The 13,485-nt window shown below is 41.1% G+C and overlaps 1 protein-coding gene across 1 annotated transcript; it reads left to right on the top strand.

Annotated features, from left to right (window-relative positions):
* The first annotated feature begins 610 nt into the window (after positions 1-610).
* EIF4E (eukaryotic translation initiation factor 4E) lies at positions 611-13,155 on the top strand. Its single transcript, XM_048509239.1, has 7 exons — positions 611-734; positions 3,878-3,984; positions 6,493-6,588; positions 7,205-7,268; positions 7,817-7,930; positions 10,202-10,341; positions 12,117-13,155. The coding sequence occupies exons 1-7, from the start codon at positions 717-719 to the stop codon at positions 12,229-12,231; spliced, it is 654 nt and encodes a 217-aa protein (XP_048365196.1). The 5' UTR covers positions 611-716; the 3' UTR covers positions 12,232-13,155.
* The last annotated feature ends 330 nt before the right edge of the window (positions 13,156-13,485 follow it).

The raw sequence follows: 13,485 nt of genomic DNA on the forward strand, positions 1-13,485 counted from the left end.
AAATGGGGTTTATAAACTTCTCGCGGATCATCTCATAAAAAGGACTAAAAAGATTATATCCAGTCTTTCAAAAAACATGTGTGGGGCTTCAGTGAGCGTTCTCGGCTTTGGACAAACAAGCCAACTTAAATTGCTGGGATCCAGTTGGTACTATACAGTGCACAATCAGACCGACGTACTGACTTAGTTGCCTGTGCCCCCTCCTTCCCCATCAGATTTTGGATCTGAATAGCGGTGACCTAAGGGATGAGGAGGAGCTTGCATCACACATGCTGACACCCCCCACGACAAAAACGGGGTCCAGCCAGGGCGTCAGCGGTGGGGCACAAACGGGTCCCACCCTGAGACTGCTCATGCAGTGACAATTTTTGGTCTCCAGGGGTCGCTGTCCGTTCTGAGCCACAACGTCGCCTCAGCCTGACATGCCCTCGTCCGCTTTCCCCACGTGACTCTCTCTCCCGTTCAGGGGAGGAGGGAGCGGGATCCTCGGAAACTACAATTCCCAGCAGCAACCGCTCCCCCTCTTCTCTCCGCCTCGGCGGCCAACGGCCTCCTCCCCTAGCGCGGCGCACGCGCCGAGCCGCCAAAACGGCCGCCACCTGCACGTGACCCCCTTAGGGCCAATCGCTTTCGAACTTCGTTTGCTATCCGCCCTCTCCTTTTTTTTCCCACCTCTCCCCTCCCCCTCCGCGCTGGTGCGATCAGAGCGATCTAAGATGGCGACGGTGGAACCGGTGAGTGCCCTCATTCCCGCCCCCCTTGCCTCTGTGGACGAGACCAGGGAGGGAAAGAGCGGGGAGACTCGGCGCTCCCGGGAGAAATGGGAATGGGCGTGAGGAAAAATCCTGGGAGGGGGACGGGCGAGGGGCGGCTGAAGAGAAGGCGGCCTGGGAATGTGGCCGTGTGGCGCGCGCGTACGGAGAGCGAGAGGCGCCGGCGTGGGCCGCGGAGGGGCGCCTGAGAGGAAAGAGGCCTGCGGGGAGGGCCCGGGGCGGCGGTTGTGCCGTCAGCGCCTGGGTGGCGACAGGGAAGGGGGGGTCGCGTGACGAGGAGGGCGAAGTCGAGCCCGGCGTTAGGCCAAGGGCGCCGCTGCTGCTGCTTCCCCTGCCAACTTCTCCCTCATGCCGGCGTGCGCGGCTACAGGCCGGGCCGGCTCCAGAGCTCTCGCGGCGCCTTCGCCTCCGTGTCGCCCGCGGGCGCCTCCCTCTTCGCTCCTCTCGCTCACACGCGCCTGCCAGGCTCGCCGGCAGCCTCTCCCCGGCCTGCTCCCCTCCAACGCGCGGGGCCTCTTGCTCGCTGAGCCGAGCCGGAGCGGCACCCCGGGACATCATCTCGCCCCGCTCGGCTTCTGAGGCACAAAAGTCCCTTTGCTTCAGGCTTAGCGGGCCCCAGTCGCCGGCTTTCTACCCTTTCCTTGCATGTCTGTCAGAGAGCGTGGCCAAAGAGAAGGTTCAGCGAGGATCTGCCCGGTTTCGTAGCGCCCCACGTACAGTGACACGCACAATTGCCCCCAATTTAGACCCACTTTTCATTCCCTCGCATGAAAGCGAATGCTCTTCCCCCCAACTGCAGTTGTGCAATTTTTTTAATGCCAAAAGGGCCGTCTGAATCATTTAATACAAGACGAGATTTTCCCAACCCCAGCGTGGGCTGGGTGTTGGTGTGCATAAACAGAGTTTTTTGTGGATGCGTTGAAGGGGTGTGACAACTTTTGTCGCCAGGACCATGTCGCCGTCTGGAATGAGAAGAAACTTGGGCTTTCTGCCAGGTGGTCCTGTAATTTGGCGCTGACACTTCACAGGCAGTGGCTTGTTTAACTCTTGACTAGAATAGAAACATTTTATTCGGTCCCCCAAAAAGACTGTGGATTGTTTTGAGCGTAGCAACTGTTCAGTATGAACCTCTGGAGGAAAATGCTATTTTTCTGTTTGTATCACACTTTTCAAAAACAAGCACTTTTTAACACTATATTATTTTTCTTAGCCTTCAGTCGTTTCTGTGTAGTATAAGTTTCTTCTCAAGTGTCTCAAGGGAACAGAATAGCTATGGAACATTACATAGATATAACCACCATTGTCTCAAATGGTCTGTCTCTTCAGTGTTCTTTTCATTACTGTTCCCAGTGTTAAGAAACTCCCTTGTTTTTCACATTTCAGTCAGCTTTAATATCAAGTGGAGGTGTATGTGTAGGCTTTTTGTTGTTTTAGAATATGAGACTTTACAGCCTGTTAGTTACCATGATTGGAAATCTTTCTGGGCCACATAGTGTAACAGTAAGTATTCAGGGTAGGTTTTTTTCCGCAACAAACGGCATAACATGACTTGTTAGTTGACACAGGGGTCATGCTCGTTTATAATTACAACAGTGTGGATTAATATCTGAATCCCATATTCCTCCATTGGTATATGTGTGTGCTGAACATCTGAAAAGACTAGACATGGGTGAGATTGGAAGTTGGTTGGAAAATTTGTCTGATTCTTCTAACATAAAACCAACTTCAGATGCAATAGTTCTTTTAAAGTAGTTAATACTAATATACATTAAGTTCAGTGAGTTTGTTGAAGTAAGTTTTAGCTGTTTGCCATACAGCAGGGGTAAGTATGACATGTTGACTTAGTTTCTTGATGTTCCTACTATTGTGCGTCAACTGTAATTTCAGTACTAGTTGCTACATTGGCATCTGAGTGATGCCAGGTTTCATGGATGATGACTTTGTGATGTGGAATGTTCAAAGAAGTCCTTGAGGAATGATATGATGGACAGATCAGAGCTGTTCATTATAACTAGGTATGTAGGTAATAAAACTGAAAGTTCCATGTGTCATCAGTCCCTTTGGCTGTTTCATATTTACTGTATTTAGTGTAATGCTGTGGGTTTGTTTTTTTGTTAAGAGGGCTGGTGCTTGACTAATAGTATTGAATTGTGAGGTAACCTATTGTGGAAAGTTTTATTATTCATTATTATTTTTATTTCTCCTAAAATATCTTTACAGAACTTAAAAATTTTGATCTATTCCTTCAAAGCACCCAAGTGAATGATAGAAAAGTAAAATAGATATTCTCCTGTTTCTTGGGACTGTATAGGGCCTTACTGAAGTCTGTAACAAGTGGCTTTGCACAGTCTCGCGCTGCATGCACAGGAGCAGCATAGAAACAATAAATTTGCCCTGAGGTTTTATTATAAAATTGGTGGCAACTTCATATCTCAGTACTGGAATTTATGAGTTGCATCTCAGGATACTCGAAGAAAGGGGAAGAAAAAGATCTTACCTGATAAACCTATTAATTTCTGCTCCTTTGTGAGGGGGCAGTTTGTGTGGCAGTTCCCCTTCAAGTTACACAGTGGGTGCTGGGGAAGAGCCATTTATGCTAGAACATTCATAGGATCAGTTCTCACTTTGACACGTGGAGAGACCTGTGAAATGGTAGAATTAATCATTCTAAGATGCATTAATTTTAAATGTAAAAGAATCACAGCTTTTGTTTAGGGCATTCTTTCTGTTTGGATGGTGATTACAAACGTAGGTATGCATAAGATCTATTGCAGTATGTCTTTTTACCCTTTATTCCTTAAGAAATGTTGCCTTTTGGGAAAGAGATGTTTTCCTGGCTTTATATGCATTCTACAATACACAGAACTCAAGATATCTTTTTCTCAGGAGCTCTTGTTTCATCTTCAGTTCTCGTAATCTAAACAATATGTTTTGCTGTCCACATGGAGCTATTCTAATACTGAATGATACAGGATTGCCAGTAATATGGATATATCCATAATATTAGGAGCTATAAATATTCATGATCTTATGTCTTGACAGCAAAAGAAAATGGGTTTAGCATTGCAAAGATGCAAGTTAAATCACTTTCTTTGTTTGTATAGGAAACCACTTCTAATCCGCAGACTTCAGAAGAAGAAAAAACTGAGACACCAGCAAGTCAGGAGGTAGTCAGCCCTGAACCATACATCAAGCATCCATTACAAAACAGGTGAGGCATGTTTCTTTTGACCAGTATAATAGTACATCACAAGAGGAGTGTGTTAAATTAATGGATGATTCAGAATGGAAGTATGTGTAAATGTTTCTGAGTGAAAATTATTCCTCAGAGTATTGTATAGTTTCATCAAACTAAGGCTGAAACTTAGAATAGAAGTCTTTTCCACATCCATTTCATACTGGAATCAGATTAGTCTCTCAAAATAATTTAGAAATAGACATAACACAGGTTGGTGTTATTTCAGATGACTCAGATGTAGTAATTATTGGATCTGAAATACTGAGATCCTTCTTTTGCCTAGCTAGACCACACAAACAAGTTTGTAATGCACACTCATTTTGTAGGTGGGAACTGGCTTGCATTGCATCTTCATTTGGTATCAACTTTCATTCTAATGTGGGTATGGTATCATTAGGTAGGCATTTTGAATACTTATATAGTCACATGATATAGTTCTTTTTCAGAAGGAGGAATTTGTTTCACTAGCATTCTGTGCTGACTAACCACTATTCAACATCACACAGGGCAGGTATGTTCTGCCTTCCGGGAAGGTTTCAGTGGATCTTGGCCTCTTCCCTGCATGTTGCCTTTGAGCCCTGCTGGAAACATCTTCTAGTCTTCCTTGATCAACTTAAGAACGTTTATGGCTGCATTTAGTAGCATTACTGCTGTTTTTAGTTTGAGAACATGGATGTGCAGCCTTGAGTTAAAATTCGGACTTCTGTCATCCCATCCATCCAGCATTTGGGATTTGATGCTAAGCTTTTTGTGATTACATATTTGTAATCAGATTATTTGTAAATGCAGAAAATATAGTTTTGGCAGTCATGTACACAACTTCTTCAAAGAGGAAAATGTGTCAATAGTGTAAAACTTACATCTCCTACTGAAGGAAACTTTTAAAAGGATTTTAGTCGTATTAATTTCATGATTATCTCTTAGCAGAGCTTGTAAGTGACTATTTAAAAGGGTACACCATTTTATCATACAAGACTAAACATCTGCTTGCATTTTTTAATGAAATAAACTGCTAGCAGTCTCCCTGCAGTGTTTTTAGTTCAAGATATAGCCTGCCAATATCACTTTTGTCCTTTGCCAAGCCAAAAAATCTTCGTTGTTGAAGTCTGATTTTTTAACGTCCATAAGTGATATTTCAGTTTGAAATCCCAGTGTTGATATGGAGTGGAACATTCATATTTCCAAAACAGCTTATCTTTATCAAAACTCATTTTAGCTGTAATTTCTAAATTAAACATAGCCCTTGCAGCCTCAGATCACTGTGACCTTAAATAAACATCAATTGTGATTATCCTACTATTTGGGTAGCTTATCTTTTTATTTGTATAAAACAGTTGTACTGAGTTCTCAGTGGTTTTTAAAAGAGAAAATATCTCAGGTAATATAAATGAAATAATTCTATGGATATTAAAATGAGTATGGCAGTTGTATGATTCTGAACTTAATAAAATGTATAGTTGTACATATCTTGTTCACTTGCATTCAGAAAGAGCAGGGAGATACCAGGCTCTGCTTCTTGGAAAGTTCTGTCAGAGTGTTATCTTAATGCAGTGGAGCACTTATACAGCACCAGAGCCTGCGAGTGTGGAGTCATGTTTTAAAAGCTAAGATCTTGCTGATTGGCTGTTTGGGGATATTGAACAAGGAATGAATACAACGCTCTACAAAACTGATTGTCAAGCATTTTTTTAAAAAACCTCTCTTCACAACTCTGGCTTCTGGATTTAGATAAATAAAGTGCATGTACAATACCTTGTCATCCATATGGGAACATGTGGAAGCGGGCTTTCCTTCCCGCAAGTGCATCTGGCTAGACCAGGGCATTTCGGACATGTGGTAGAAAGCAGTCTTCTGACATATTTCTGTTGAATTTTTCTGAAAGAAAATTGAATGTTGGTAAAAGGGTATTTATAATGTGAGCAAGTGGTTATTAAATCTAAGTATAAATGCTGAGATTTGTCAGCTTTCCTCTTCTGCTCATTACTGTTAGCATTCTCCTGAACTTTATAGTGCCATTGTGTGTGCAGAGTTAACTCCACTCTAAGACTGGTTATCCACCCAATGTACACAAAGTACCTTGCAAAAAAGAGTAAATGTTTAAATTACACACAAAAAAGCAAACTTTGGCTGGCCCTGACCCACCATGCTGTCTACTACAGGTCTCAGGGTGCAAGACTTGGGCTTAAGAGTTCTTTGGCTCACCCCTAAGACCCTGACGAGGCTAAATACCTGCAGGAAGAGAGGAAATAGATCAGCTAGATGGAATTCAGCTGTTGCTACCAAGCCAACAGAAACTTCTCCCTCTTTCCATCTGCCCGGGAATTGCACTCTCAGTAATGGGCCCTGATTTGCAATATGAACGGAAAATTAAACCTGTGTGTTCTCTGTTGCCTAAATTTGTAATTTTACTTACCAGTCTTCTGTGCACTGTAGCCAGACTAGATTTTCCTTAGGTGTGTGTAATGTATTGTTTATTTTCAGGTGGGCGCTCTGGTTCTTTAAAAATGACAAAAGTAAAACCTGGCAGGCAAATCTTCGTCTGATCTCAAAATTTGATACTGTTGAAGATTTTTGGGCGTAAGTCAAGTTTTCAGTGCTAATCTAATTCCTGTGATATGGATATACGTTTGTTGTTTCAATTTTTATCTTGCTCCTCCTCTAAGGAGCTCTGCACAATATTCTTGGTCTCCCAACTCTCCATTTTATTTTCACAACCCAGTGAGGTAGTTGAGGCTAGACAAAGTAGCAGCCAAAGGTCACCAAGTAAGCTTCTAAGCAGAGTAAGGAATTGAAGCTGTATGTTTAAATAGACCTTACAAAGAACCAGAAGGGAGGGGGGAATTGTCCCTGAAAGTAGCTGATTAAGAAACTAGATTTGTAGCTACCAATATGGTCTCAACTTCCACTGGCAATCAACTTTGGTAGCTGTGCAGTTAGATGGTGGGGTATATTATGGATTATTCTATTCTGTACAGAATAATGGAAATGTTCACTGGATTGCCTTATGTTACGAGAACAAAAGGCATAATGAAAATAGATTTCTAACCTTATTGAAAAGTTATTTTTAAAATTTCAAATTAAGATGGTGGCTGGATTTTTCATGTTTTGTACCCTTCAGGCTTTTAATTATTGGTGTAATCAACAATGCTTGTGAACTTCATTGTCTTAATTGTTGTTTGTTTTTCCAAAATAGATTATACAACCATATCCAGCTCTCTAGTAACTTAATGCCTGGTTGTGACTACTCACTTTTTAAGGTATGCAGAATAACCATATTTTGAAGTTAGGTATAGTCTGGTAGTTCATAAGACAAGAACTTTGTTTTCATTGTCTTCCTTCTGAAACCATCTCTAACATGACTTTTAGTCAGAATTCTACCTCTACCAAGGCAAACATTATGCTATAGAATTTCTACATAGGTGTAATCTGTAAAGAATCATAGCCTGGAATAGACCTAAAATTGATAAAAGTGGACGCCAAACACAAGTTACTCACTGGCCCCTCGAGTGCAGGATGTTTCTAGTCCTCTAAGTCTGCATGATGTGTTGCCAATACTCTGTTTTTTGTGTCAGTACTATCCATGAATTACATAAGCAGGTACTAGTCCCCCAGCATTGGAAAAGGGGTTTTACATAAATTTATTTTGTGTATTGCTGTTTGGAAGACAGCAGCGTTCAGTTGTACGTGTGAGTAAAGTTTTAATATCATGAGGTGGTTGTAAATAGTATTTGTAAAAGCAAATGTTACATGTGGGTTATGTGTGGAATGGGTTTCAGTGTTTCAGTAATCAAACTGCATTTTTTAGGATGGTATTGAACCCATGTGGGAAGATGAGAAGAATAAACGAGGAGGACGATGGCTAATTACATTAAACAAACAGCAGAGGCGAAGTGACCTTGATCGCTTCTGGCTAGAGACAGTAAGTGTTATGTCCTTGGTTGTGGTCTTGCTAGATTTCTAAAAGTGGGAGGCGTGTAGGGGACTCAGCAGTTGCTAAGTAAATTTGATTGGACATGGTGAGGGGAGAAGTTGTCATAAGTTTGTTCTCTAGCATCTTGTCTTCTGACTTCAACAGTTTCCTGATTCAGAAGAGTTGAGAGTTATGAAACAAGCAGAGGTGATGGTATAATGTGCCAGATCTGATCATATATACCAAAGCGCTAGTAGGCGTATGAGGCAGTGGTGACGGTGGCAAGGAAATAATTCTTCTCTGCTACCAATGCATCAGCTGAATTGCATGCAGCTCAAGTGATCTTGGGGCTGAAAATATTTGTGTATCCAAAGGGTAGGATTCATTCGGGGGCAAGGAATATACACCTTGTTCTAGCAGTTTCAACATTTGACTAGTAAAGTCACTTCAGTGTTCACTGGCATTATTTTGCCCACTGCAACTATCTAGAGTAGGATGTTGGAAGTAATTGCTAGTTATCCTTTGAAGATACTAGCCACAGTTGCAGGCGAAACGTCAGGAGAGAATGCTGCTAGAACACAGCCATACAGCCCGGAAACCACATAGCACCCCAATTGCTAGTTATGCTTGCTTGGAATATTTTACCTTTTTTACTCCTGAGAAGGTGAACAGCATGCCTGTGAATAATGGAAGCAACCGTACGCTGTTCAGATCCTTGCCCATTTTGGCTGGTTAAGGGCTAGTGGATGATAGAGGCTTGGATCTAACCTGTCATCAGCAGAAGGCACATGGATTTTTCTCACACTTCCACCCACAGTTTTCATCTGCTAAAAAAATGGACCCATGTGAACAGCAACCTACATAACAAATCACTTCCTTCATCAGGTTCATCTCCCACCAATGGAAGATTACAGGGGTAATTTGGCCTTGGTTTTTTCTCCTCGCTGTAGCCCTCTGATCTGCTTGGATCCCACAACTCTTAAGAATTATCTCACTGGGAATTGAAAAGATCCAATGGAAGGAGGGACTCATATCGATATCCTGTATTTGCTATCACCCTTTGCTAATGATTGAATCCAGGCATCCCATTGTGGGAGGAAAGCTTTTTCCTATGCTAAATGAGGTGGTCATCAGTCTATCCCTTGAAGAAACAGGTTTTAGGCAAAGATTTTTTAGCTAACCTTCATCTCCTCTCAAACCTCTTTCTAAGGGAAATTACTGTGGTGGCAGAAGAACTGCTGGTATATCTGGGCATAATATCCTTCCAGCCATTTTGGTTGGCCTTTCAACCTGGTAATTGCAGTGAGTCAGCCTTAGTGGCTCTGCTTAATAATTGCTGTTAGGAGCAAGCTGAGGAAATCCTTCCCTGTTGAAGGTTTTTTAGCAAAAGTTTCTTATGCAGCAATGTTGTCTTATGCAGTGGACCATTCAGTTTTGATAACCAACTTTGAATTAGCTAGTTGGGAGCAATCATCTGGAGATCTGGAATTGTGTATCATACGCCAGTATTCAGCTTTATATTTTATTAACTAAGCATTTAGCAGCAACTGTCCCTTTCTAAATCAATGCTTGGGGGCTGTGGGTGAGTGGAAGTATTAAGCATACTGGAAATGAATCCAGAAAAGGAAGAGAATTCTGGTAGGTAATGCTTATGATGGGGTCAGTCTCCACAACCGATCAGGTGTGGACTTCTACTGAAACTCATTTTGCTCCTAGTTAGATGGGAGTTGATGGCCAAGAGTATATGTTTTGTTGACATTTTCTGGGGAGTCATGATATTGCATAGTTAAGACTGACCATTACAAAACTTTTAATGGTTTGCTTTCTTACTTGTGAGCTTGATCCATCTGCAGGGAGTCTGTGCTTAACAAAAGTTGACTTCTCGGTGCATATTCAAAACCAGGAAAAGAATAAGTTATTTACAAGTTATGAAGAATATCCAAACTTACGCCTGGAATCGGGGCATTAGAATTTGCATTATTCTGGTTATTGTGTTATTTGAGAATGTCTGTGTGGTGGAAGAGTGGTATCCCCCAGCACCTTTCCGTGCAGATGACAACATAATGGCTCAACTCCCACAAAATTGGCAGATTTTTCAGAGGCTCAAGTTTCACTTCTATGAGTGCCTGGGGAAGCTTATGACCTAGGACATGTTCATCAACATATTGCATCACTCAGTTGCTCTTACCATTGTTCTTGGTTCCTAGTTGGCTGGAGTATTTACAACCCTTAAATAAGTGCCCTTTGACCTGCTTGCTTCTCTGATGCTCTCTTCTATAGTTGCTGTGCCTTATTGGAGAATCCTTTGATGACTACAGTGATGATGTATGTGGAGCTGTTGTTAATGTTAGAACCAAGGGTGATAAAATAGCAATATGGACTACTGAATGTGAAAACAGGGATGCTGTTACACATATAGGGTAAGTAACCATTTCTTTGTTTAAAGTGATTTTGTAGTTTGGATCTTTTTTGTAAGCTGGGTTGAATATCTTCAAAGAGAGAGTATCTTTAAAATTTATAAATAAATGTTACCTAACGTACCAGAGATATTCATAATAAAAGTGTTCTACCATATGTAACAGGTTTATTACAAGGGGTGATCATAGAAGAAGAGTTCAATTTATATCCCCCTTTCTCTCCTGTAAGGAGACTCAAAGGGGCTTACAAACTCCTTTCCCCCCCCCCCCCCCCCCACACACACACAAATATCCTGTGAGGTCGGTAGGGCTGAGAGAACTCAGAAGAACTGTGACTAGCCCAAAGTCACCAGCTGGTGTGTGTTGGAATGCACAAGCTAATCTGAATTTCCCAGCAAAGATAGAGGGGGCTGGGCTTGGACCACAATGCATATCCTGCATTCCTTGTACTCCAATCCTCTTGTTACCCACCCCCATTGAGATGAGGGGGGTTGCAGGGGGGCATGTTTGGAGAGGAAAGCATGTCTGAGACAACTTGTAAAATCTCATTCAGCATTTTGAATTGAGTTCTCTGGAGAAAAAACTTTAAAAATTTTCTTGGACATCCAGATTCTTTTGGATTTACAGAAAAATCTCCCCTTTTTCTGCTTGGTCCCATTAAGTAAATTTTTTTATACACACTCTGGAGCCATATTTAGAATTAAGTGTGTAGATTTATTCACTGTCAGAATAGGATGCTGTCTGAAATGACCAGGAGTAACTGATAATACTGTTCCGTCTTGGTCAGACCCTTAGCGTCAGATATTAAAAAATTATGCCTCACAAGTGGCATTAGCAGTAACTTTCACTTCAGTTTTCTTTGTTCAAGCAACAAACATAAATTAACTGACACTGTTTCCAGAAATGTACTTAAATTAGCATGTTAAATCTTTACAGTATTCTTATGAAAATTATGTTAAAGCTGACAGTAGTGATTATAGCACAGCAGTGAGTATAGCACGGTTTGTTCAGTATGGATATGCCATCTTTCAGAGGCCCCTGACAGCCAACAAATTAGAACATGAAAACCATAAAATCAAAACCGATTTAATAGCATTTCTAAATGTAAAAAAAATGTTAAGGCAGATAGAAAAGCAGTAAATACTGCCCCCGGCACAATTGAGTTCAAGCCTTGCAGAACAGAATTTGTCTTCAGCTTGTGCTGAATGCTTGAAGCGGTAGAGGCAGTCTCATTTCCTGAAGAAGGAAACAGAGCCTTGGGGTGACCACCAAAGAAGGTTTTCAATGGGCCTCCATTAGCCTCACCTCCGATTAAGGCTGGTTCTTACCCGAAAGGATTATCCATTGGTCTTGAAACTATAGCAAGTTTATCTGCGTGGAGGTAGCACTTTAAGGAATATTCAGTTTGTGGTGACCCACAAATCATGGCAAATTCCAAGGAGATAATCCCTAAGAAAAGACAGACACCTCCCTGAGAATCTGTAGTGTGTAATGAAGAGACTGTGCCATCATGATAATTCTTAAAGTAAAATGGGGAGAGTGAAAATGTATTCTAAAAAAACCAACCTGTTCCTCATAGCATTTGTGTGTTATGTTTGTTGTAATTTTCTGTCCCCATCTGGACAGATTTATTTAATTGTCAGAGCAGTTTGCAGTCCATGAGGTTGTATATGAAAAAGTTGGCAGATCAGCCCGATTTCATATCAATGTTGAGGCTGAGAGCAGTGTGGCTGTGTCTTTCCTACTTAAAATGATGTTTTAATGTTTTTCCTTCTTAGGAGAGTATACAAGGAAAGGTTAGGACTTCCTCCAAAGATAGTGATTGGTTATCAGTCCCATGCTGACACAGCTACTAAGAGCGGCTCCACCACTAAAAATAGGTTTGTTGTTTAAGAAGACACCTTCTGAGTATTTCATAGGAGACTGCGTCAAGCAATCGAGATTTGGGAGCTGAACCAAAGCCTCTATAAAAGCGGAGTGGACTGCATTTAAATCTGATTTCCATCTAAATGTTGCTAAATTTGTGAAAAGTCTCATTTGTACTTCTTGTACTTCTGTGTTCATTTTTTTCCTCTCCATTTTTGGCTGAAGGTCACCTTTATCCAATCAAAGAATTTCAGTACACATTGCCCCTGAATCCGTAAAGGTCTCCCTGGCCCCACTCTGTGATGCTTCTTGGGAAAGTAACTATTGTGAAAAAGTGTCCCGAAAAACAGTGCCATTTCTACAGGGGGAAAAACAGACTACTTTTTTTCACCTTTGCATTATATGCAATAACGTGTTTTGCTGGTTTGAAAGAAAAGTATGATGCATACATTTTTCTAGCGAATCTTTCTTCATACAGCATGATCATTGCTGTAACTGATGCTGATGGCTGCTAGATTTAATTTATTTGTTTCCCTCTTTGATAACATTAGTGATATTCTGATTTCAGTTCTTGCTCATGTAACATTGGTGAAGGATCTGGGAATATGACAGAGGTTTAATAAACATTAATTTTGTGCATTCTTTGGTAATTATTTTTGTAACATCGAAAGCTTTGCTACAAATTTCATGCATTTCGGTCAAATCAGTGATATGTTTTGTGTGATTTCCTAAACATAATTGTGGATTTTTTAAAATGTAACACCATAATTACATTCCTTACTAGAAATAATATTCTTGTTTTTTGTATCTTACGCTGTATTTTAACACTTTGTATTCCTTAGGTTATATTTTGCTTTGGTTTAAGAGCGGCTCAAGTAGAAAAGCAGTCCCATTCATATTAAGACAGTGTACAAAACTGTAAATAAAATGTGTACAGTGAATTGCCTTTTAGACAAGTAGATTCGTCCTTTTATTTCATTCTTCTGAAGTATTTTGTATTACTTCTGACAAGGCAGTCTGTGGCTTCTGTTGTAATGTATCATTCAAGAGAGACAGAGTCCGAAGCGTTAGTTTAATTTAAACTTAACGCTTAGGACTCGATCTCTCTTGAGAAATCTTGGGTAGTTTTATCTCCAAATGGAGTTACATCGCTGTGGCTGTGTCTTAAAAGAGGTGTTCACGTAACTGTTCAATGAATTACTTGCTGCCACTCTAGCATGCTGTAATTTAACAGAATAGCTGAGTTATACTCTGTCTCACCAAAAGATCAAACTGCTGTCA

This window comes from Sphaerodactylus townsendi, linkage group LG10 (genome assembly GCF_021028975.2).
Source record: "Sphaerodactylus townsendi isolate TG3544 linkage group LG10, MPM_Stown_v2.3, whole genome shotgun sequence".
Classification (NCBI taxonomy): domain Eukaryota; kingdom Metazoa; phylum Chordata; class Lepidosauria; order Squamata; family Sphaerodactylidae; genus Sphaerodactylus; species Sphaerodactylus townsendi.